Source organism: Geotrypetes seraphini, chromosome 3 (assembly GCF_902459505.1).
Source record: "Geotrypetes seraphini chromosome 3, aGeoSer1.1, whole genome shotgun sequence".
In the NCBI taxonomy this organism is placed as follows: domain Eukaryota; kingdom Metazoa; phylum Chordata; class Amphibia; order Gymnophiona; family Dermophiidae; genus Geotrypetes; species Geotrypetes seraphini.
This window is the reverse complement of record NC_047086.1, coordinates 381,168,676-381,195,096: the sequence shown is the minus strand read 5'-3', so window position 1 is coordinate 381,195,096 and position 26,421 is coordinate 381,168,676. Positions and strand designations below refer to the sequence as shown.

Here is a 26,421-nt window from a genome sequence, read left to right as displayed (position 1 = left end):
TTTATACAGCCACAGGAATTGAACGCAATACTCGAGGCTTTGCCTCTTTTGGTTTAAGGAGCTGGAGGAGCTTAGGGAGGGGGTTTCACTAGAAATCAAGAATTTATTTTAAAAAAATCAAGGACAGGGGTCAGCTCGGGTGGAGTCGTGCCACTAAAATACTAGGGATGTTTAACATTGGGGGACTTGGGGGGTTGCCACTCAAGGTGGAGGATCAGCCTTGGCTAGGGGTCTGCTGCTTGGCTCCCTCCTGAGAGGGACGAGCCTTCCGCACCCTTGACACTAGACGGCACATCTCCCTGGAGCGGGGAAGCGGAGCTGAGGTGTGTGGTGCTGGAGAGCGTCGGAGACTTGCATGAGCATCCCCAATATTGAGCAAAGTCTTTAACTATCTCCACTAGGTTCAGCAAACCAAATCAATTTGAAACATTTTGGTTCATACAGTACATGCTGCTGAATACACACCTGACTACAAAGGCAAGAACATGCTCCCCCCCCTCCAAAAGAAAACAACATGAAGAACAACAGGAACATGTCCCTTCTTTATGACTCTAGATTTCACTATGGATTGTCCAGGATCCCGCAGATCTGTCTTTTACCTTTTGTCCTTAAGAATAGCACCAGCTGGACCTTTTAGATTTTTTTTTTTTTTTTTTGGGGGGGGAGAAAGAACGGGATTGTTCATCTTTAATAAATTTCTACTAAAATTAGAGGATGTGGGTGGAACAACTCCCAGTATCCCTTGTAGTCGGTGGAGATGATTCGAGAAGATGATCAGTTCCTCACTCTAGTTTGGTGCCAGGGAGCCTTTAAGTACCAGGGGGTGGCGACGGTTCCTGCTTTCCCGGCCTTCGCATTTTTGCCTGCGGCCATTACTATAGTTGGGTAAGTGCAGAACCCTTGTTCTGAATGCTCTGCAGTCAAACAGTTCACTATGGGGCAGATGGATGTTTTTCTCACCAAACCCTTCTAATTCGCTATTTTTGAAACCCATTTTCTAGACAGATTTCTATGCTGTTTGTCTGCTGCAGTGCATCTAAATCTCAAGGGGGCGTGTTAGAGGCGTGGCTTGGCCAGGACTAGGATGGACTTGTGATACGGATGTTTTTCTGCAATAATGGAACATTTACGAATATGTCGAGGGCACAATTTGGATGTCGGGGGGGGGGGGGGCTAGACCTGTTTTAAAATAACAAATAAGTACCAAAAACGTGCTCAAACTGACCAGATGACCACTGGAGGGATGAAGGCACGATCCCCTCAGATTCCCCCAGTGAATGAAGCACTACATACCTGCCTGTATGACAACTTTATATGTTACGGCCAGTCCTAGCAGAGCAGCAAGAGGGCTCCTGGAGTAGCCTAGTGGTCGGTGAAATGGATTGTAGAGATGGGGACCCAGGCCCGTATACCCCTCTAACTAGTACACTTGTGGTGAAACTTGTGAGCCCTCCAAAACCCACCCCAAATCTACTGTACCTATATATAGGTGACACTTGCAGGCATAAGGGCTACAGTAGGGCTACAGTAGGCATAAGGGTACGGTAGGTTTTGGTTCGGTTTTAGAGGACTCACCATACAATATAAGGGGGTGATGTGAAGTGCACTACAATGCTCCCCAGGGTAACCCACTGCTCTGCTGGGATGTCTGTATGGCCAGTCTATTAAGTAAACTGGCCACTCTTACATTCCACTGGTTTGTTTTGTGCATTTTTCTTATGAATGGGGGTGGGTGGGGGGTTATGGTTCAAATTGATGGATGCACTGAGCATAAACACATCTATGAAATGGCCATTTTCGAAACAAAAAGACATTTTTCTGTTTCAAAAATGGGCATCTTTGCTACTGGATTTTTGTGCATATTTTGCAAAACATCCAAACTCGGATTTAAATATCATATCAAAAATGCCCCTCCACGTCAAACATTAAAGGGGGTATTCAACAACAACTAAAAAGAAACTAATAAGGAACACTAATAAATGGAAATATGTTTGGTGGGAAAAGCCTTAGAAATTGTTCTGAGGCTGCAACCATATACAACTAAAATAAAAAATTTAAATAGTAAAAAGTACATTCAGTAGCCTGGGATGCACTGGGAGGGGCCCAAGACTCCAATTGGTTCAGATACCTTAAGTCCCCATAGGCCCAGGTGCCTAAGGTCCCTCCTATGGGAGGGGCCTCAAGTATTTGGGCCAACCAGAGACTCATCCCAGTACTGGAACGGGAAGGCCTGTCATTTTGGAGAGGCGGGTATGTCGGCAGGAGGGAGGGGGCATCCCTCTTGCTGGATTTCTACTAGGTAGGAGGGGTTGCATGTGTGTGCTTGAGCTCTGGGGAGGGTTCTGACCTTGACTCCCCCCAGCCCACCATCAGGGCCTTATCTTGAGGACTTGTTGGTAGGGTGGTGGGAGGGGTCAGAGGAGGGTGGGGGTCCAGATTATGGGCAGTCAGGGGTGGGTGTGGTCTGGGTGGCCAAGGGAGGAGGGAGGGCATCACTCCTGCTGATTTTTTTTTAAGTTGTGGAGGGGGGGCCATTGTCTGTCGGGGGGGGGGGGTCATGTATGTGTGTGTGCGGCCAAGGGGTCAGGAGGGATTGAGCATCCTTCCTGCCTCTCTTTAATTAGGGACCGTTGTTAAGGGGGCGTGGCCATTGTGGGGAGGGAGTACATTACTTTTTTTTCAATTGGGAGGGGGGCACATTATTTTTTTTTTTTCAATTGGGACAGGTATTGTGCCATTAAAAAAAAGTCATCCTGCCCTGAACAGCTGAGTGACTGAAGGCTGCTTTGGGGTTTTCCCTGCCATCTCTGTACATGTGTGAAAGTCGCTTTTCCAACGACTGATGTGGTGGGATTATGGCCAATCTCCATGAAACTAATTTGCAAGTTGGTTGAACAACGATCGCAATTTTAAAATCAGACAATTAATTGGCCCACAGCAACCCACACAGCAGCCTTAACGACAATTTTTAGTGCATCCGGGCCCTTGTGACCAGCCAGACTACCTTATGGTTAAAAGCCTGCCCTAATACATACAAAAACAAAACTAGTCCCACTACAGATAGATTACTAAAGAACTTTATTATTATTTACCCTTACCTGGCCAGGTCCTCTTTTTAGAGGACTGCTCGGGTGTCTGAAGGGATTTCCCTCCAGACACTGTACAACTCCAGGAAAAGAAGAGACAAGGTTTGAGTGGGGGCGTGGCTGGGGAGGAAAGGGGTGGGGCGACGTGTCATCTTTTTCCATTTTTCCATTAAAGAAATCTGGGAACTAGTGCTGCCCGATTCACATCGATTCATTGATTCACTTCGGGTGAATTGATTCTAATCGATTTAAAAACAAAAAAAAATCGGCCTCCCAATTCGGTGACTGATCCTCCCCCCCTCGCCCCCTATAGCAGGAGTGGTAGCGTTGCCTCTTGCTGGCCGGCCGCTCCTGCTTTAGAGGGCGAGGGAGAAGGTCAGTCGGAAAGTGCTGGTATCCGGCTTCCCACGCATCCATTTACCTAATTCTGCCAGTGGAGCAGCCTGCAGAGAGGATCGCCGGTGCTAGCGATCTTTGCAGGTTGCCATCGGCCTCCAGAGCTGTTTCCTCTGCCGTGATCCTGCCTCTGATGTCAGAGGAGGGGCGGGATTGCAGCACAGGGAAGACGGCTCCGAAGGCCTATGGCAACCTGCAAAGATTGCTAGCACCGACAATCCTCCACTTACAGTATTAGATAAATGGATGCATGGGAGGTCAGGGAGGAACACGCAGGCCTTCCGGGGAGGGGGGAGGAAGGGACAGGCCTTCGGGGGGGGGGGTGCAGTCCTTCAAGGGTGGTGGTGCAGGCCTTCAGGGGAGACAGGTAGGCCTTCAGGGATGGGGGTGCAAGCCTTCAGGGGGGACAGGCAGGCCTTCGGGGGGGGGGGCAGGCTTTCGAAGGAGGGCAGGGCTTCAGGGGGGATGGTGCAGGCCTTCAGGAGAGTCAGGCCTTTGGGGGGGTACCCTGGTGTAGAAGTACATGGAGGGAGGGAGAGAAGGGGGGTTTCAAAGAGATGTGCTTATGCCAGACTTGGGAAGAAATAATGGGTCTAAAAACAGAGATAAGGGAAAGAGATGGAGGACAATAGGATTTAGGGAGGGAAGGAACAGAAAGGGAGAGAAGTTGGACACAAGGGATGGTGTGGAGGGGGGATAGAGATACTGGATAGGAGGGTAGTTGGGAAGAGAAAGGAAGAGATGGTGGACCCTGGGGTGGTGGGGAAGGAGGGAGAGATGATGGATGAAGGGGTAGTTGAGAAAAGGTGGATCTAGGGATGGAGATGAAAGATGCCGGACCTCCGGGGGAGGGAAGGGAAATGGAAGGAGAGGACAGAGATGGAAGATGGATGGTTAGCAATAAGAAAGAAGGAGACCCAGGCAAGCAAGTTATCAGAAGGCAACCAGAGCCTGGGCCCAATAAGATTTGAATAATGACCAGACAAGAAAAGGTAGAAAAAATAATTTTATTTTCTATTTTGTGATTACAATATGTCAGATTTGAAATGTGTATCCTGCTAGAGCTGGTGTTAGACCGCAAACTTGAGCTAGGATTTAACAGAAAGAGGAAAAATCTTTTTTATTGTGTTGACACCACAACAAAGGGGGTGAAGAGGCTTTAAAATAAACCCACCAGGATGTTTGGGAAAACCCCCCACAAAACAACACAACTCAGTTGGGCAGGAAAATCGAATCGAAATCGATTCAATAGGTTGAATCGAATTGAATCGAAATTTCTTTTCCCTGAATCGGGCAGCACTACTGGGAACCTTATCTCTAAGCCAACACTCCCAGAAAACAAACACATTTCAAACTTCAAGAAAACCTAAAAGGCCCAGAATCTAGATAGTGAAAGATGATCAGTTTTAATTTAAAATACTACATTTCACAGAAATACTAGCAACAAAGAAAGAGCCAGCAGTAACACAAACCGCACCTTCCCCCGGCTCTCCCCCCGCCCGCGTTGCTTGCTGCAGCCAGCAGAGGGCGCTCCCCTTCCGTCGCCGCCGCCGCCTCCCTCTTTTTCGCGCCCTCCCGGCAGGCTGCCGATTGGCTAGCGCCGACCTTTCACCCTTCTGAGGAAATTTCCCGCCACCACGGAACAGGCTGCGGTGGGCGGCGTGTGTTGTGGGGGGAGAGACGCCGAAAGCTGTGCGCGCCGCCATGTCCAAGCAGAGCAGCCTCTTTAGCTTCTTCACCAAGTCCCCGGCGCTCTCCAGCGGCACCCGCCGCACCTCCGCCTCCCCGCTCCAGGGAGATGTGCCGCCCGGGGTCAAGGGGGCGGAAGGCTCGGCCCCCCAGGAGGGAGCCAAGCAGCAGACCCCCAGCCGAGGCCCGTTCTCCGCCTCGGGGGCAAAGGCGGGCAAGAAGGCGAAGGCGGGGGGAGCGGGAGCCGCCGTCGCCCCCCCCAGGTACTTAACGGCTCCAAACGAGAGCGAGGAACCGGCTATCTCCGCCGGCTACGGGGATCGCTGGGAGTTGTCCCCGTCCACGTCCTCTAATTTTAATAGAAATGCATTAAAAGATGGAGAGTCCCGTTCTTTCTCCCCTCCCGCCCAAAAAAATTATTAAAAAGGGTCCGGCGAAAGGTAAAAGACGGATCTGCTGGATCCTGGACAATCCGTAGTGAAATCTAGAGTCATAAAGAAGGGGGCCTGATCCTGCTGCTCTTCCTGTTGTTTTCTTTTGGAGGAGGGGAGGGGGCATGATCTTGCCTTTGTGTTCAGCAGCACAGTACTGTAAGAACCAAAATGTTTCAAATTGATTGGTTGGGTTGCTGAACCTAGTGGAAACTACTTCTTGGCGATAGTTAAAGACTTTGCTCAATATTGGGGATGCTCATGCACCCATAGAGCTGGCTCCTGTCCAGCGTAGAAGTTTTTTGGGGTTTTTTTTTTTTCTTTTCTCTAACTAGGGTCAAAGTCCCTCCTCGAGGGCCACAATCCAGTTGGGTTTTCAGGATTTCCCCAGTGAATATGCATGAGATCTATTAGCATATCATGAAAGCAGTGCATGCAAATAGATCTCATGCATATTCATTGGGGAAATCCTGAAAACCCGACTGGATTGCGGCCTGAACTAAGGGCCTCAGTTGTATAAAGTCCTAGAGCTGCATAAATGGTTGTGCTTGGGGAGAGTCTGCCTCTTGCTACAAAAGTAGATTTTGGTCCATTTGTGAGGTTCAGGCTTCTGCCCTGCACATATTGACTGGTATAGCTTATTTGTGAAAGATTCTGACTAGATGTGTAAACGTTTATCATTTATGAAGAGAGAATTTACAGATCCGTTTTAGGTGCTTTTTCTTGCTTATTTCAGGAAGTTAGTCTGAGCTTGAATTGATCTGTTTACAGTTTGTCCTCTAGGAAAGAAGTATGAGTTTGCTGGTCTTGCTTGCAGGTTGCAAAATCTGGCCTTTTTATATAACTTAGCTTGTCTCCTGTTGCTGACATTAGTTAGCTGTGTACAGCGTAGGTGTCGGTACAGGGGAAGCCATAGGGGCCATGGCCTCCTCTCAAATTGGCTATCAGCAGTGGCGTACCAAGGGGGGGGGGTCTGCCCTGGGTGTATGCCCCAAGGGGGTGCACAGCCGGCCACCCTCCCTATTCTAAAGCTGCTGCGTTCCCTAACCAGCAGCAGCGGCAGTAAACTTTAAATCAGGGGTGTCTGCGGCCCAGCTTGTACTTCCTCTGGCGGATGTTTAGTTTCTGGCTCCCCTGAGCAGTTTTTCTGCTCAAAGCCACAGCTGTTGGCTCCTCACGCAATCCGCGGCTATGTCAGAAGGCTTCTGATGCAGCCGCGGATCGCTCTTGGTGTCGATGCCGCGGCTTTGAATGGAAAACTGGCTGCAGCAAGGAACCGGCTAGAAACGCTGCTGCTGAACAGGGCAGGGAAGAGAAATGTGGCTGCTGCACAGGGAAGGGAGGGGGGAGAGAAATGCGGCTGCTGCACAGGGAAGGGAGGGGGAGAGAAATGTGGCTGCTGCACAGGGAAGGGAGGGGGGAGAGAAATGCTGCTGCAAAGGCGAGGGGGAGAGAAATGCTGCTGCACAGGGAAGTGGTGGGGAGAAATGCTGCTGCTGCACAGGAAAGTGGTGGGGAGAAATGCTGCTGCACAGGGAAGGGGGGAGGGGTTAGAGAAATGCTGCTGCTGCTGCCCAGGGAAGGTAGGGAGAAATGCTGCTGCACAGGGAAGGTGGGAGAGAGAAATGCTGCTGCTGCAGCACCCAATTGGGGAGAGAGAGGGAAGGAGGGAGAAGGAAGACATGGGAGAGGAACCAGAGATGCCAAGTCCATGAGGAGGCAGGAGAGATGCCAGGGCATGGGGGGGGAGGGAAGGAGACAGATTCAAGACCATGGTGTAGAGTGGGAAGGAAGGAAAGGAGAAGAGAGAGAGAGATGCCAAAGCATAGGGGAAGGGGTGGAGACAGAAAAATGGAGAGGGGGTGATGCTGAAATGAATCAATGTACAAAGGAGAGAAGGGGCACAGGATATTTACGGGATAGGGGAAAGGGTGGAGACAGAAAAATTGAGAGGGGGTGATGCTGAAATGAATCATGTACAAAGGAGAGAACGGGGACAGGATATTGACGGGACATAGAAAGAGAAGATGCCATATGGAAGAGAGAGTGTGGGCAGTGGATGGAAGGGATAGAGAGTGTGGGCAGTAGATGAAAGAGGTAGAAAGAGAGGGCAGAAGCTGGGTGGAAGGGGCAAAGGGGGGTGCAGATGTTGCATGGAAGGGAGAGAGGACAAATGCTGTATAGAAAAAAGAGAGCGAAGAGAAGATGATTAAAGCAGAAATGACAAAATGTAGAAATCAAGTAGTATTGTAACTGTATTGATAAAAGTTTATAAATAGCAAATGTAAATAAGGACTTTTTTGGGGGAGTAAACCCCTTTTCTCAGGTCAGGACAGGATACCATAACAGCAGTGCAGCAGCGATTTCTAACTACCGTCCTATTTCTAATATTCCATTTCTGGCTAAAATTACAGAAAAAATTGTCTTTAATCAACTTTCTGATTTCATTGAACAAACAGCAAAAAATAAGACTGATACACTTCCCCCTCCCCATTCGCGGTTTCGGCAATCGCGATTTCACATATTCGCGATTTTTGGGGGAGGGGGAAAAAAGAAAAAAAAAACACAGTTTAGCCTTCCCCCCGGCGTCCTGGCCTTACCTGGTGGTCTAGCGGGCTTTTGGGGCAGGAGCGATCTTCCTACACTCCTGCTCCGTGTAGATCGCCAATAGGAAATGGCTGTGGGGAGTTCCCGTCATAGTCCCGAGAGATTACGGGAACCCACTGCAGCTATTTCCTATTGGCAATCTGCACGGGGCAGGAGCGTAGGAAGATCGCTCCTGCCCCGAAAGCCCGCTAGACCACCAGGTAAGGCCTGGATGCCGGGGGAAAGGCAGGAGGGAGGCGAGGGTGGGTCAGAGCGGGACCAGAAGATATTCGTGGTATTCCACCATTCGTGGTCCGGCTCTGCCCCTATCCCCCGTGAATCCGGAGGGAGAAGTATAGATGAATTGCCATCTGTATCCAGTGGCTTGCTAGATCATGGATCTTTGCATATGATGATTAATATCCAAGCCTGCTAAGATATACATAAAAATTAAAGCTTTGGTCCCCCAGATTGAGGCAGGTAGAGATTGAGTACTTTATAATAGTAGTAAGTTTTAACATATTTTTTCAACTGGCCCAATGAAAGAAGGATAGGTTCTATTCAGTAATCCCCTGCAAACATATTCATTACATTAAGCACTGGTTTTAAGGTGAGCATTTCCTAGAGATCTGAAACTTCAGTGTGGGTTTCTTAGCAGAAAAAGTGGTTGAGTTTTGAAGAATTGTGTATAGTTGTTAAATTGCCAAAGAATGTGGTTGATGACCTAATAGAAACCCATCTACACATTTAGTAGCAGTACTGAGAAGTAGGTTCATAGACAGTAACACAGAAGACAAAGGCGCGCGCTGACAACTGAGCACAAGACGGAGGCGCGCAACACCGAGAAGTATTATACAGTAAAACCTTGGATTGCAAGTGTTTTGCAAGACAAGTAAAGCATTTTATTAAATTTTAACTTGATATACAAGCAGTGTCAATATGAATACATACAGTATACACGCGTCACATCACAACTGAGCTGATGGTTCTTCTCTCTCTCACACTGCAGGACTGTAGTGACTGTTCTAAATGAGTAAGGTCTTGCAATACAAGTACTTATAGTATTTTGTATTAAAGTTTTTGGATTGTAGAACAAATCGCCTTGACTTTCCATTATTTCCTATGGGGCAATCCGCTTTGATATACGAATGCTTTGGATTACAAGCATGCTTCTGGAACGAATTATGCTCGCAAACCAAGGTTTTACTGTATGTTATTTCCCAGATCATCTGTTTTTGCTGCTATTTAAAGCAAACTAATCATGTAGCTTAACACAGTTCTCCTCTTTCCTTCTAGCATCTCTTGTGATTTTACCCCTGGAGATTTAGTCTGGGCCAGGATGACAGGTTACCCTTGGTGGCCATGCCTTGTATACAACCATCCAAAAGAAGGAACACATCTCCGGAGAAAGGACAAATCCCTTCTGGTCCATGTGCATTTTTTTGATGACAGCCCAACAAGGGGTTGGATTGGTGTCAAATATTTAAAAGCTTATACAGGTGAGAATTTTTTTTTTGTTAGCTAGAGCTGTGCACTTGAATTATAAAACCAAAAACACAATACTTGCATAGCACAACAGACCTAGCGATTTCAATAAAATAGACAACAGAAAATGAAGGAAACTAACCCCCCTCTTCTATGAACAGGTACACGCTTTTGCAATTTATAAAGCAATAATATAAGGAAGTGGAAGGAGGGTCAGGCATATATGATTAAAACAAGGTTACAGGATGTGGACCTGTAATAATATACAGTATTCCCCTGATATTCGCAGAGGTTCCATTCCAGGAACCCCCGCGAATGTCGAAAAACTGCGAATACAGTTTTTAGGCAGGGGAGAAGGGAGAGGGCAGTTGGAGAGGCAGGAGAGGGAAACCAGAGCGCTGGCGAGTGAAGGAAATTGCTCCGACTGCCTCTTCCTGTACTAAAGTCGGGCCTCGCCAATCAGGAGCTGCGCCTAAATGTTATGAAAAAGCTAAGTTTAGGTTCAAACAATTTTTATTGATGCAAACACAGCAAATACAACACCACACCAGCGCATCCCATAGGTGCACAGTACAAATAATAATGCATCATATACAATAATAGAACAAGCATATACAATAAGAGTAACATCAACCAAACTCCCTCCCCTTCCTTCTCTACATAGGGCATAGAGATTAATGAGGGTGGAAAGGTACTCCAAAGCCCTGTACTCTTATGAACCCCAAAAATGTCACACCACCCCTTCCCCCCACCTGAGCCACTTATCCTATCTTTGACTATTTGCCATAACCTTCAATACACCCTATTTCCCCTCCTCAAGCCCCCCCTCTCCTCCCCCCCAAAAAAAATGATACTCTCCACCCCGCCCCACCAGTACTCACCATTACTCTCCCAACCAACTAACTAACAAATTACGATACCCGTCTTAAAACTACACTGCGACCCTTAGGATGTAAGACTTGCAGATAAGGCTCCCATATATTCAAAAACATCTTTCGTTTCCTAGACCCTCCGGCATCTCGCGCCTCCCAAATGACCAACTGATGCAATTGGTTTCGCCAATGCCAATATGCCGGAGGGTCCGGAACCGTCCAACACTGAAGAATACATTTCCTGGCCAGTAAATTCATCTTCCTACACATAGTTCGATGCCCCCTAGGTAAATGGCCAAAAGCCTCTGGCAAATCCAAGACAAAGTGGTCCGGGGTACTGCGTAAGACTCTCCCAATTAACCCTGACATATAAGAGATTATACGCCTCCAGAAGCGCTGAATAATGGGGCAGAACCAAAAGGCATGTCCCAAAGTGTATGACTCCCCGTCCCACATTTATGACATAGTGGTGTAGGAAGACCTCCACTATAAAACATCTGTGTACGAGTATAATAAGCACGTAAGGTGACCCTATAATATGTTTCCCGCAACCAAGCACAGTTTAAAAACTAATTTATTTCATAAAATTAATATATAAAATTAAGAATATTTAACAAAAGGAGGAGTAGTGATATGACCAAGGAGGAGGCCAGCTACGTTATGAACTCTGTACTCAACAGACTTGATTCTGTACAGATGTAGCCCCTGAGGTCTTATCCTGAAATTAGAAAACAAGAGGAGTTGAAAAGTTGGAAAATGTATAATAAATAAATGATGAATTAGTCACTATGAACTTTAGAGATATGTTAGATAAAAATTTTTATTAAGTTTTTAAATCTCATATGAATTGCAATTGAATGAGGATATGCTTGGTTTTAAACATGTGTAATAAGATTAGGATAATATAGGGTTTCCCAAATTAGTTCAAGTTTATTAAAATTTTATTTATTCAATTTTCTATACCATTCTCCCAGGGGAGCTCAGAACGGTTTACATGCATTTATTCAGGTACTCAAGCAGTTTTCCCTCTCTGTCCCGGTGGGCTCACAATCTATCTAACGTACCTTTATATAAATTTCTAAGCAGTGTACATAGTTTAAAACTGTGTTCTTCAACCTTTTTATACCTATGGACCGGCGGAAATAAAATAATTATTTTGTGGACCAGCAAACTACTAAGACTGAAATAAAAAAAACCACTTTTGCCCCGTCTCCGCAAACCATCTGATCCTATCCGCACAAGCCTCAGTTATGATTTTATATTGAACGTATTTTATTAAAGTATAAAAAGAAACAATATTCTGTATAATTGTCATTTTATAAATACAAATATACAGAGCAAGGACCAACAAAACCCCTGCCTCCCCTTCACATACATCCCCTCTACTATCAAGAAAACTGAACAAGCCAATTTATTACAGAATGTTACACAGAAATATCATTCTAACAGAATACTGCAGTCACACATGACAGGAATAGTGTTAGGGAGTGTTCCCTGGTCAGAGAAAGCCCTAAGCCAGCTGGAAGCTAAAGAAGCACGGCCTGGGCTTTGCAATCTCCAGTTATGTCTCTAGCAGGATATATAGTTCAAATCTGATATATTCTAATAACAAAATAGAAATATAATTATTTTTTCTACCTTTGTCTACCCATTTTGTTCTGCTTTCTTCTGTTTTTTCTTAATTTTCTTTCCTAGGTCTTCAGTCTATCTGCCACTTCTGTCCCTTCCTGTCTTCTATCTATTACTCCAATATCCAGAACCTCCTTTTTCTTCTTACTGCATCCACCCCGTGTCCAGCATCTCCCATCTGTCTTCCTACTCAGTCAAGTCTGCTTTTTTCCTTCACCCTACAACCTCCATGTCCAGCATCTTCCTGTGTTCTTTTTTTCTTTCCATTGCTGAGCCAGCTAGCCAACCCACCATCTTCCCCCATCCAATTCCAGTACCTCCCCTCTTTTCCCCATCTTAATCCAGCAGATACCTTCCATCACCCTACTTCCTCCTTTCCTTATTCAGCATCTTCTCCTTGTCTCCCTATTCCCCCTTCACCATGTCCAACATATCCCCTCTGTCTCCCTACTCCCTCTACCCATGTCCATCTTACTTCTGTCTTCATACTCCACCCTCGTGTTCAGCATTTTCCATGTCTCTCTGCCCCCTGCAAGGTCCAGCATCTGTCTTTGTGTCCCTATTCTTCCAACTCCCACCTAGTTCCATAACTATCCTCCCCCAAGGGGATCCATCATCTCCCTTCTGTCACACCAATCCCCCCCGGGTCTACCATCCCCTTCCCACAACACGTATATCACATTTTTCCCTCTCCTCATAATCCAGCATCTCTTATTCCCTCCCTTGGCTGCTGGCCCCAGAGTGACTCCAGTGTCATAATGGCTGGTCTCGCCATAACTGACACTAAATCGGAAGCAGCTTGGTTCTTAACTCGCATCAGTTTACTTACAGTTCCCTTGCCCAAGCTTGTTCTTCATTCAGAGTTAAGCCCAATAATGCTGCTGTCTGCCTCCCTTGCTCGCTGGGACTTGCCTCAGACAAGTGCTGAACTGCAGTGGCGGGGGAGCCACCCATTCCATGGGGCTTAGGGATGTCTCTCCCAAATTAGATTGCTATCAGCCCTACCTTCAATTGTGGTCATAGAAACATAGAAGATGACGGCAGATAAGGGCCATAGCCCATCAGGTCTGCCCATTCTACTGACCCACCCCCAAGTCTACTATCCTAGGAATCCTACTCCTGGTGACAGGTTCCCTTGGCTTAACCCTCTAAGGGATCCCACATGGGCATCCCATTTGCTCTTAAATTCTTGCACGCTGTTTGCCTCGATTACCTGCACCGGGAGCTCGTTCCAAGGATCAACCACTCTCTCGGTGAAGAAATATTTCCTGGTGTCGCCATGAAATTTCCCGCCCCTGAGTTTGAGCGGATGCCCTCTTGTGGCTGAGGGTCCTTTGAGAAAGAGATTCTCTTCTTCATCTCGATACGGCCGGTAATATACTTAAACGTTTTGATCATGTCTTCTCTCCGCTAAATCAGACGACTAGAACGAAGACAGAAGCCGCGGGACCTTTCCTCTTGCCTGCATTGCTATTCGCTATAAGCTCTGCAGATTTCAATCCTGCCCTTCAAAAACAGGAAGTCACTTCAGAAGGGGCGGGATCAGGATCGGCAGAGCCTATAGCGATGCAGGCAAGAGGAAAAGTCCCATGGCTTCCGTGTTTCTTTTTGCTGTCCGTTGTAGCAGTACCGCAGCCGATCCTAACGCCAGCCCTGGAAGGGAAAGGAGAAGAGATGCCTGACAGGAAATTTAACCGCATTGATCTTGCCGGCCCTGCGTGGACCAGCAGGAATTTTCTGTGGACAGGCACTGGTCCACGGACTGGCAATTGAAGAACAGTGGTAAAAAAGTATATAAAATGACTTGGGATATCGCAATTATGTGGCCACACAGGCAATGTCTAGGAGAGGAGGAGGGACGAAATACAATATTACATAGGAAAGTAAGACGTAAAAAGGGAAACACAAGAAGGAAGGAATTGGTCCTTTCTTGTGAGATTAACAATCAAAAGTGTCCTTAAACAAAAATGTTTTTCTAAATTTAGAAATAGTGGAATCTTCGTGGAGATGTTGTTCCATAGTGTTGGAGCAGTTACTGAGAAAATTGATTTTTCTGGTGATATCATAAGACTGTGACGTGTTGATGAGATCTCTAGTAAATTATGATTGCTGGAATGTAAAGATCGCAAAGGAATCTAAGGAGTAAGATATGTAGATCCAGGGGATTGTCATTTTTGTTTTGAAAGTAAAGAAGAATTTTATAAGTGAGTTGATATGATATGGGTAACCAATGAGCCTCGATTGAGAGGGGTAACGTGATCAAATTTTTTTGCTTTGAAAAGGAGCTTAACGGTAGTGTTCTGGATTATTTGAAGCCTTCTAAGTCCTTTTTGAGTAATGCCTTGATAAAAGGGCATTACAATAATCCAGTTGTGATACGACTGAAGAGCGTATGAGAATATTTAGAGAAGTGGTTTCAAGGAGATTGAGCGAATCATACGAAGTCTTATGGAAGCCATTTTGAACTATTATACTGATTTGATGATGATATGTTAAGTTGTTATCAAGTGCCACTCCCAGTAGCTTGATTGTGGTCAGACGAATTAGGAAAGCCAGATTATTAAACTTTATTACAAGGGAATAGCATCACTTGTCAACTGTATAAATGTGTGGGTTTTTTAATCTGTTTCCAGGATTGTTTTTATTGCCATAGCAGCTGTCATGATCAATTTTATTTGTATAATTTGTAGGCTCGGATCATAAGGATGCCAGGAAGGGTGGTGTGTTTTATAATAGCAGGCCTGAAATCCAGAATGCAATGAAAATGGCAGATGAAGCTATACGCAAAACCAAAGTCCAGAGACTGGAGCTAGCAGTGTGCAATGAGCCCTCGGAGGAGGAGGAGGAAGAGGAGCAGATGGAGGTAACTGCTACTATCCTTTCATTGGGGGGGGAGGGGAGGAAAAGAGAAAGCTGGGGTTAGATAACGCTCAACTACCTAGTAGAGAGCTGTTATGTGATAGATAAAAGTTATAAGGCACATCACTGGCCCTTGTCTACTGAAAAGCCTGCAGGGCATGGGAAAGGCTTCCAGTCATCCATCAGGATAACAAAATTAAGGCTGAACATGCCTGTGGATCTAGCAAACTTTATGAAATCTCCCGAGATCCTTGCAACAAAACACCAAGCAGCAAGTTGTTGGTGGCATTTTCTCACCACTACATTTTGACTGGTTGGGCCCTGGTCTCTTGTGGGTCCTAATGGACGCCTTGGAGATGAGAGAGTTAATACCATGTTTCCCTGAAAATAAAACACTTTCTTATATTAATTTTGGACCCAAAAAAGGCACTAGGTCTTATTTTTGGGGTAGGTCGTATTTTTTTTTAATGTTCAATGATCTCTCTCTCCCTTCTTCCTATTTCCTTTCTCTCTCCTACATGTGCAGCATCTTTCCTCCCCTCTCACCCATTCCCTTGTGCACTTCTTGCTATCCCTCCCTCCCATCCACCCGTGCAGTAGAACCCTTGCAACTTCTATCTCTCCCTCATAAGAATTGCCGCTGCTGGGTCAGACCAGTGGTCCTTTCTGCCCAGCAGTCTGCTGCCTCAGCGGCCCCCATGTCAAAGACTAGTGCCCTAACTGAGACCAAACTTACCTGCGTGCGTTCGGTTCAGCAGGAATTTGTCTAACTTTGCCTTGAATCCCTGGAGGGTGTTTTCCCCTATAACACTGGAAGAGTGTTCCAGTGTTCCACTACTCTCTGGGTGAAGAAGATCTTCCTTACGTTTGTACGGAATCTATCCCCTTTTAACTTTAGAGAGTTCCCTCTTGTTCTCCCTACCTTGGAGAGAGTGAACAACCTGTCTTTATCTACTAAGTCTATTCCCTTCAGTATATTGAATGTATCTATCATGTCCCTTCTATCTCCTCTTTTCAAGGGAGAAGAAACCCAGTTTCTCCAATCATTCACTGTACGGCAACTCCTCCAGTCCTTTAACCATTTTAGTCGCACTTCTCAGGTCCCTTTCAAGTAGTACCGTGTCCTTCTTCATGTACAGCGACCAGTGCTGGACGCAGTATTCCAGGTGAGGGCGTACCATGGCCCAGTACAGTGGCATGATAACTCTCCGATCTGTTCGTGATCCCCTTAATCATTCCTAGCATTCTGTTTGCCCTTTTTGCTGCTGCTGCGCATTATGCGGACGGCATCATCAACTTGTCAACCAATACTCCCAAGTCTCTTTCCTGGGGGGTCTCTCCAAGTACCGCCCCGGACATCTTGTATTCGTGTATAAGATTTTTGTTACCGACATGCATCACCTTACAATTATCCACATTGAACCTCATTTGCCATGTCGCGGCCCATTTCTCGAGGGTGTTTGTCACGTTGCAGGTCTTAGCAATCCTCCTGCGTCTTCATTACTCTGAATAACTTTGTATTGTCTGCAAATTTAATCACCTCACTCGTTGTACCAATTTCCATATCGTTTATAAATATGTTGAAGAGCATGGGTCCAAGCACCGAACCCTGCGGTACTCCACTTGGGATGCTTTTCCAGTCTGAGTATTGTCCATTTATCCCCACTCTCTGTTTTCTGTCCACCAGCCATGGCTCGCAATTTTTCGAAGTAGTCATTCATGTGGAAACTTGTCGAATGCCTTCTGAAAATCCAGATATACAATGTCAACTGGGTCACCCATGTCTATCCGGCTATTTATTGCCTCGAAGAAGTGCAGCAAGTTTGTCAAGCAAGATCTTCCTTTGCTGAAGCCATGCTGGCTGGTCCTCATCAGATCGTGTTCTTCAAGGTGCTCAATGGTGCAGTCCTTTATCAGCGCCTTTACCATCTTTCCCGGCATCGAGGTCAGACTTGCCAGCCTGTAGTTTCCCTGATCACCCCTCGAACCTTTCTTAAAGATCGGTGTAACAGTCACCACCTTCCAGTCTTCCAGAATCCTTCCCGATTTGATCGACAGGTTGGCTATTAGTTGAAGCAGTTCCACAATAGCCCCTTTTAGTTCTTTGATTACCCTCGGATGGATGCCATCTGGTCCCGGGGATTTATTATTTTTAAGCCTATCAATCTGCCTGCATACCTCTTCTAGACTGACTATCAACCCTGTCAGTTTTCCATCTTCGTTTCCCGCTTATAGCCTATCAGCTTCCGGCATGTTGTGTATATCCTGTTCGGTGAATACAGACGCAAAAAATGTGTTCAGTTTGTCTACGAAGGCTTTGTCCTCCTTTAGCACTCCCTTTGTTCCATGGTCATCCAACAGCCCCACTGTTTCTTCGCGGGTCATTTCCCTTAATATATCAAAAGAACGACTTGAAGTTTTTTGCCTCCTTGGCGTTTTTTCTTCATAGTCCCTTTTGGCCCTTCTCATCACCTTCTCATGCTTTTGCCGCTCATCCCCCCACCCGCTGAACCGTTCATTTCTCTCTCCCATCCAAACTCCGACCTTGAGACTGAAATACCTGGTAACAAACTACAGCGTCGGCAGCATAGACTGCATTGTAGCCTTCTCACACCCGGGTGTTCTTCTGCCGTGTTGTTGATGACGACATCAGTGATGCGGCAGAGGGACGCCCGGGCGTGAGAAGGCCGCGATGCAGCCTGTGCTGCTGTTTGTTACCAAGTATTTCCGTCTTGCGGTCAGGGGTTCGGAGGGGTGGGGGGAAGCGCTGCTGCCGACGACTAAGGCTTCTTTTCGGAGGGGGGGGGGTAGGTCCCTCATCGGTACATGGTGGTGATCTTTCTTAAGGAGGGTTAACTGCAGAGCTGGTGCTCAGTTCCTCCACATGGATCACAATATCCTGGCCAAAGCCTTTTCACAGCAACTAGGGTCTGAGCCGGAGGGAATTATCCATTGCTGTTTTTGTCACTTGATCAGAAAAAAACCTTCAACGGGGTGGATTACTGTTATATCATGAGTTTAGATCTATTCCTAATAAAAGTTAACTGGTCTCTAACACTTGGTATTTGGTAAAGGAGTATATCTGGGCGATTACATATGCTGGCAGTGAAACTCTCCAATGAGTTAGGTAGAACATTCTGGCCTTATCATGCAGGAACCAAGGTGTGACTTGGGTGTCAGGTCAAAAGCGCGCCGGGACAAAGGCGCGCGCCGCTCTAAATTACTGTTTTTAGAGCTCCAACGGGGGGGCGTGATAGACATCGCGCCGCGGTGTGGGGGGTTGTAACCCCCACATTTTACTGAAAACTTCACTTTTTCCCTGTTTTTAGGGAAAAAGTTAAGTTTACAGTAGAATATGGAGGGTTACAACCCCCCATAATGCCGGCGCGATGTCTATTAAGTAAAGTGGCGGGGTTCCCCCCCCACGCCCCCCCCCGTCGGAGCCCTAAAAAAAGTAATTTAGAGCGGCGCGCGCCTCCGCGCTGCGCTCAATTGTCCGGGCGCGCCTTTGTCTTTCGCACCGTTGTCTATGAACCGTGACTTGTCATCAAAAACTATTTCTCCACATTAAAACTTTTTGAAAGTTTTTAAATGGACTTCAGCGGCTATCTTCAGAGCTAACATTAGTAGCTCAGAAGGATCTCGTAGCTAAAATCTTCATGTCCGTATTTATAATTGAGATAAATAAATATCCATATTCTGCACTATTTATAATTGAAATAAATATTTTTCTTAAAACACTTTCATAATTTCCAATCTTTCTAATATATTAAATATCGCTCATCTTATAAGAAACATAGAAACATAGAAGATGACGGCAGAAAAGGGCTACAGCCTATCTAGTCTGCCCACTCTGCTTACCCACCCCCTGTCTATGCCCTAATGACCCAATTTCCTTATCTTGACCCTCGTAGGGATCCCACATGGGCAGGGGTCTGCAACCTTTAAGACATAAAGAGCCACTTGGACCCGTTTTCGAAAAGAAAAAAAAACTTGGAGCCGCAAAACCATTATAAAACAAATCTAACACTGCATATATTGTTTCTTATCTTAATGCTATATACAGGATCACTAAATTGAAAATAAAATCATTTTTCCTACCTTTGCTGTTTGGTGATTTCATGAGTCTCTGGTTGCACTTTCTTCTTCTGACTGTGCATCCAATCTTTCTTCCTTTCTTTCAGCCTCCTGTATGTTTCCTCTCCTCCAGACCTCATTCTCTCCCCCAACTTTTTCTTTCTGTCTCCCTGTTCCCCCTTCTTTCTGTCTCTGTCTGCCCCCTTTCTTTCTTTCTCCGTGCCCTCCCCCAAGCCACTCGGTTTGCTGCCACCGCCATCAGGGAATAGCCCCCTAGCCACCGCCGTCCCAAGCTTTCCCTGCAGAAGCGTCGCGCTGACCAGCATTCCGCTCCCTGACGTCAATTCTGACGTAGGAGAGGAAGTTCCGGGCCAACAAGGCATTTCTCCTCATTCCATCCAGCCTGAGCCCCATCTCTCCTTGTTCCAGCATTTCCCTTCTGTGTTTGTCAGAATTACCATTCCACCTATTTTCCAGCATCACCCTTCTTTGTGTCCATCTCACTATATCCCTATCTCACCACTTTTTCAGAATCTTCATTTGTCTCTGTCCTTGTCTTTACCCCATGTTCACCATTTGCCCTTTCAATGTCTTTATCTCCCCCCCACTTTTTCAGCATTACTTCTATGTCTCTATTTCACCTCCTCTTCATGTCTCCTCTGTATCTCTATCCTTATTCAGTAGGTCCTGCTTACCCTTTCTCTTCTTTGTGTCACTATCTCCATTTTCAGCTTTCCCCCCCTTTTCCTTTGTTACTGCACCCTGTAGCTAGAATCTTTCCACCCTCCCTCCACTCCGGCCCAGCCCAGTATGAAATATTTCCTTTTGTTTCCCTCCCCTCTCTCTTTCTCTCTCTCTTCTCCTCCCTCACCCACGAGTCCTGCATCTGGCCCTCTCCCTTCTACCTGCACCTGGCAATACCCCCCTGCTCCGCGGCTCTCTTCAGCAACTCGTCAGCAGCGGTGATCAAGACAAGCTGCCGACATCGAGGCCTTCCCTCTACGAGTCCCGCCTTTGTGGAAAAAGGAAGTTGAAACAAGCGGGACTCGCAGAGGGTAGGCCCCGACGTCAGAAGCTTGTGTCGATCGCTGCTGCTGAGTTGGGCACCCCTGACTTAGAGCCATAGCGCACGAGAGAGACTCCCACGGGGATGAAAACAGCCTACCTAAATTCTGGCGATGCAGGCATGCAGCTTACAAGTCCGGCGTCGCGGCGGGAAATAGCCATGCTGAGCAGTGAGTTCAGCACGTACACAGATGAAAGCCTTGCTTGCTGATTGGTCCGGCCCGCGTGACACACTACCGGAGCCGCGGCAAAGGTGAAAAAGAGCCGCATGTGGCTCTGGAGCCGTGGGTTGCCGACCCCCGCACATGGGTATCCCATTTATTCTTAAAGTCTGGCACGCTGTCTGCCTCGATCACCTGCACTGGAAGCTTGTTCCAATGATCAACCACTCTCTCTGTGAAGAAATACTTTCTGGTGTCGCCATGAAATTTTCCGCCCCTGAGTTTGAGCGGGTGCCCTCTTGTGGCCGAGGGTCCCTTGAGAAAGAAAATATCTTCCACTTCTACACGTCCCGTGAGGTACTTAAATGCTTCGATCATGTCTCCCCTCTCCCTACGTTCCTCGAGAGTGTAGAGCTGCAATTTGTTAAGTCTCTCTTCGTACGAGAGACCCTTGAGCCCCGAGATCATCCTGCTGGCTGTCCGCATGTCTCAATTATAAATACGTGTATGTTAAATTCTTGCTTGAGTGTATGAGAAAGCCTCGGCCTCACCACTCCACCGCTACAGTAGTTTCTAACAGTGGGAAGAATTATGTGGTTCTCGTCACCGGCTTACCCATTATCATTCGTTTTTATCTTTAATCAATAAGTTATTAAATATTTTATGTTTCATTTTGTATAAGATTTTTTTTTTATTATTATTATTTATTTATAAATTTTCAAATATAACAATCAAGTATAAACTTGTACAGAAAGCAAAATTCAAGAAATAAAGAGATTATTCAAACATAATATATGAAAATTAGGAAATAAATTCTATCTTAAATCTCACTAAAGTCCTCATATAAGATCCAAGATTAAAATAAACGGAATTGAAGCAATCAATTAAAGAAGAAAAAAAAAACAGTTATAGGTAAAACTGTGCTAAGGCAGTCATCAATCTATCCATCTTGAGCTTTCTCCAGCCTTGACAGTGATAGGAATGTTGTCAGTTGTGAAGGTTCAAAGAAAACAAATTTATGCAACTTATAATGGGCTATGCATTTACAAGGATACCGAAGAAAAAAAGGTAGCACCCAGGGCAATAATTGCTGGTCTCAATAACAGAAATTATTTTCTCCGCTTCTGTGTGTCTCTGGCCAAATCAGGAAACATTTGAACTCTCAGTCCCCAAAATTCTTTGTTTATTTTTAAAATATAATTTCAATAGCCATATTTTGTCCATTGTAAGAGCTACTGAGAGAAGCAAAAGCCGGTATGGCTACTTCCCTATCTGAGGATTCTAATAAAACTGTCACATCCAGAGGCTCTTGATTTACTTCTTGTAAGTTCTTTTGATTTTTAATGTCTTTAACAGGAAGATAATAGACATGAGTGAGAGGTGGTATAGAAGATTCAGGAATTTCAAATATTTCCGTTAAATAACGAGTAATCATTTCTCTAGGAGTTGTTGTAATCTTAGGAAAATTAATTAATCTAAGATTTATTACTTCTTGAAGAATTTTCAAGTGATTCAAGTTTTCTTCTTAGATTTGTATTGTCTTTAATTAATGCCTCCTGTATTACTTTATAAGAGTTAATATTCTGTTGTTGGTTTTCTATCTCTGATTTATTATCAATAGTGATTTTCTCTAGTTCTAAAATATCCTTATCATACACTTTAAACCATTCTTCTACTTGATTTAATTGAGATGCTATAGTTTTAGGAATAGTAACAACCAGGTCCCACAGAGCGTCCAATGTTATCTTCTGGGGTTTATTTAGCTGAGGAAATTGAAATTGTAAAGTCCTGTGCTCACCCACTGGCAAGTCTTCCGATAACTGTTCAGGCTGGGCTAATCCATCTCCCGCAGTTGTTGAAGCCTCGAACTCCATATTCAGGTTCCCTGAAAGGAACTGGGAACCCGAATCTCTGTCCCCCGGATTGATCTCCGCTGCCTCCGGAGGAGGAAGCACTCCGATTCCCGGAAGCTCCCCCTCCCTCGGGGAACTAGCTGTTCGAGGATGCGGGGGAGGTGCTTGCATATCAGGGCTAAAGGTGGTTTCAAGCCCCAAGGAGGACTGCTGCGTGCCGTTCTCCTGCAGCGTCTCCAGCGGGGGTAGCTCTGATCCTGTCGACGTTCCCTGCATGCGCCGGATAAGCTCCTCAATGTTGCCATCCGCGGAAGTCTCGGAGCGCCACGAGGCCCCAGCGGCGCTTCTCCCTCTCCGTTTGGGCATCTCAAAGGTAGGAAATTATACTCAATTCCAGAAATAATATCCACTTCGAGAAGGCTATCGGGAGCAATCGCACAGCCTACCTATGCCGTCGCCATCTTGGATCGGATCTCATTTTGTATAAGTTTTGACACTTATTTTTATATTAGGCTAACCCGGGAGCTGTAACCCGACATGTTTATCAAGGGTCTCCGAGGATATTCCTATCATCCGACTATATACACTGTTTAGAAGAGAAAGACATGGAGTCGGATGACAGGAATCTATACACTGTTTAGAAGAGAAAGACATGGAGTCGGATGACAGGAATCTATACACTGTTTAGAAGAGAAAGACATGGAGTCGGATGACAGGAATCTATACACTGTTTAGAAGAGAAAGACATGGAGTCGGATGACAGGAATATCCTCGGGAGACCGTTGATAAAGCACGACAGTGCGAAACATGTCGGGTTATAGCTCCCGGGTTAGGCTAGTATAAAAATAAGTGTCAAAACTTATACAAAATGAAACATTAGAGATGTATATATAAAATATTTAATAACTTATTGATTAAAGATAAAAACGAATGATAATGGGTAAACCGGTGATGAGAACCACATAATTCTTCCCGCTGTTAGAAACTACTGTTGCGGTGGAGTGGTGGGGCTGAGGCTTTCTCATACACTCAAGCAAGAATTTAATTAACATACAATTATAAATCCAGGACATTAATTTTTTATTGGTTCAAATACGGTTCTGGAGTGAAATATACCATTGAGAATATTGCCATATAATTTGAGTCAATTATAAATACGAACATGAAGATTTCGGCTACGAGATCTTTCTGAGCTACTAATGTTAACTCTGAAGATAGCCGCTGAAGTCCATTTAAGAACTTTAAATGTTTTAATGTGGAGAAATAGTATTGTCAAAAACTACCATATTTACTATAAAGATTGATGGAACCAAGGTCAAGCAGGCACATACACTCACATGTGGGTGATGTCATCCACGGAACCCGGCAGTGGCGTACCTAGTATATGTGACACCCGGGGCCCATCATTTTTTTTTACACCCCCCATCTGTACAAAAAACATGATTTTTAGTAACAAGCCATATGTCACACATGAGTACCTAGGAAAAGGCAGCATCTTACATACTGCAGTGAGAAGTACAACAGCAATGCACCCATTGTAAAACTAAACAAGCCAGACTAGTACAGATCAATCCTACAGTCAATCCTAATAGAAAACCATGTCTTTCGAACACACAGAACACAGAAAACACCTTCATCTAGTATGGAATATGTTATCACAAACTAACCCCTCCCCCTTTTACAAAGCTGTAGCGTGGGTTTTAGCCACGGTGGTAACAGCTCTGATGCTCATAGAATTCTGAGCATCAGAGCTGCTACCACCACGGCTGGCGCTAAAAAATGCTCCACAGTTTTGTAAAAGGGAGGATAAAATAGAAATACATAGACAAAGGTTAAATTGAACCAGCAAGAAGCTGGACTCTGCATATAATGCAACACCACAGAAACAGTGACACATGTCTCCTAAAGCAATAAATAAATAGAAATTTTTTTTCTACCTTTTGTCTTCTGTGGTTTCTGCTTTCCTCATCTTCTTGTAACTCTCTTCCTTCCATCCACTGTCTGCCGTCTCTCTTCCCCTGTATGGCATCTTCTCTCCTTCTATGCCCCTTTCAGAAACTGTATGCCTCCCCCTTCCATCTCTCCTTTTACCCCATTGGTCTGGCATCTCTCTCCTCTCCTTCCCTCTCCCACACCTCTCCTCTGCAATCCCTTTTCCTTTTCAATTTATTTTCTGCATCTGTCTAGATTATGTTCTTACTACCCTCTCATCAATGTCCTTTTTTACTGTCTACCTAAAGCTTGCCACCTCTTTCCCTCACCCCTCCAGTATTTCCCTAACTCAATCCTTTTCTCCCCATCATGTGCCCTCCTTTTATTTATCCCCTCCTTCCATCATGTACCCTCTTTCTCCAACCCTTCCATCTAGTACCTTCTCCTCTCTCTGTCCACTTCCATCAAGCGTCTGCATCTCTCTTTCCCTCCTCCCATTTCCTTCCTGCATTTGCTCCCTTATCTCTCCCATCTGCACTTCCATTCAGCATAGGCTCCCCACTACCATCCAATGTCTGCCCTTTCTCTTGCCATCCACCCCTCTTCAATCAGCATCTGTCCCCTTTCTCTCCTTCCAATATCCTTCCCCCTTATGTCTCTCCCCTTTCTCTGTACATCAATTCTATCAGCACCACCCTTCCATACCACCCTGCCCCCTTTCTTTCCCTCCACCACTCTTCCATTATCCCAGGACAAGCAGGCAGCATATTCTTAACGTATGGGTGACGTCACCGAAGGAGCCCCGGTACGGACACTTTTAACTAGAAAGTTCTAGTTGACCGCACCGCGCATGCGCGGGTGCCTTCCCGCTCGACGGAGGAGAGCGTGGTCCCCAGTTTCTTCGTTTCCGCGGAGCGAAGAAGACGCATGTGCTTTCAACGGCTGTTGAAATATCCTACTTTGCCTTCCCGCTCGCGTAATTTTCTTCCTTTTTTGCTTTTTTCCCTTCGGGTTTCTATTTCGTCTTAAAAAAAAAAAAAAAATCTTAAATTTGTTTTTTCCTTTATTTTTCTGGCCGGCCCCGGCGGGGCCTGTTGCCAACATACTTTGGGTTTGATTTTGCGGAGGCCGTGTTAACATTCATGCCCCCTCAGCCGGGTTTTAAGAAGTGCCAGCGGTGTGCACGCCCGATCTCTCTCACTGACCCGCACAATTGGTGCTTGCAGTACCTGGGTCCAGAGAGGCTGACACCTGTACCCGCTGTGCCACTCTTAAAAAACGTACGTTAAAAAATAGGCAGATCCAGCAGAACATCCTTTTCGGTACCGGATCTGCCATGGAGTCTGCCACACCATCGACGGCGCCGCTAAAGTCGGCACCGATTACCTCGACACAGCCTGATCCTTCCTCGGGGTCGATAGCATCAGGTAAGCCGGCTAAGAAGCCTTCCACTTCCCTTGAGCGCCCTCCTGCCACAGCGGCGACACCGGTCCTCCCGGCATCAAGCCGACCCCGTAAATGCTCCGCCCCAATTTCGGTGAGTGCCTCGTCATCGGCCTCCTCATCGCCGGGGCGTAGAGCAGCACCTATGGTACCGAAAAAGAAAAAAGCGGTACCGGTGCCTCCTCTGGACGACCGCATAGCGGCCATACTCCAAACTCAATTACAGGAGCAACTACAGCAACAATTACAACACCTGTTGCCAACAATATTGGCCCCGCTCCTTCCGGTACCGGACCGGCCCGAGCCTCGCACCATACCACCGGAGTCGACTCCATCGGTACCATTTAATACGTCTATGCCGGTGCTCTCGGCGGAACCAATTAATCCTCTCGTGCAACTACACTCTGATGCCGATCCTCTCCGACATCGGGACCGGCACCAAGCCCCCCGAGACCGGCACCGCTCTTCTTCCCCCGGTACCGTCTCCATGCGTTCTGGCAAATCTCTTTCTAAGACTCGCCACGCAGAACCATCCACACCACCATCCCGTCCTATACACACCGACGTCAGGGACCCGGACCTCTGGGAAGAATCCCAACCCGGTACCGACGATGAGGCTTCTTCATCCGACGAGGAACCCTCCACAATCGATCCGGGTTCCAAACCTGAACAATCCTCGTTCACCAAATTTCTTCGGGAAATGTCAGCAGCTCTCTCTATCCCGTTAGAATCTGACTCTAAGAAGTCACAGGCTTTCTTAGATGCCCTAGACTTCGAGCAACCCCCCAAAGAATTTCTAAAGTTACCCGTCCACGACATCTTACGGGAAACTTTCTACAAGAATTGGGAGAACCCTC

General features: G+C 46.2%; 1 protein-coding gene across 2 annotated transcripts in view; it reads left to right on the top strand.

Moving 5' to 3' along the window:
• Positions 1-5,069: 5,069 nt before the first annotated feature.
• Positions 5,070-26,421, top strand: part of MSH6 (mutS homolog 6) — a 78,919-nt gene continuing 57,567 nt past the window's right edge. Inside the window, exons 1-3 of one of the 2 annotated variants that reach the window (XM_033940000.1) lie at positions 5,070-5,434; positions 9,485-9,687; positions 14,865-15,037. In XM_033940000.1, the coding sequence (XP_033795891.1) occupies positions 5,187-5,434; positions 9,485-9,687; positions 14,865-15,037 (624 nt within the window). In that variant the 5' untranslated portion in view covers positions 5,070-5,186. The remainder of the gene's footprint in view (positions 5,435-9,484; positions 9,688-14,864; positions 15,038-26,421) is intronic. The other variant, XM_033939999.1, reaches the window with a different exon arrangement.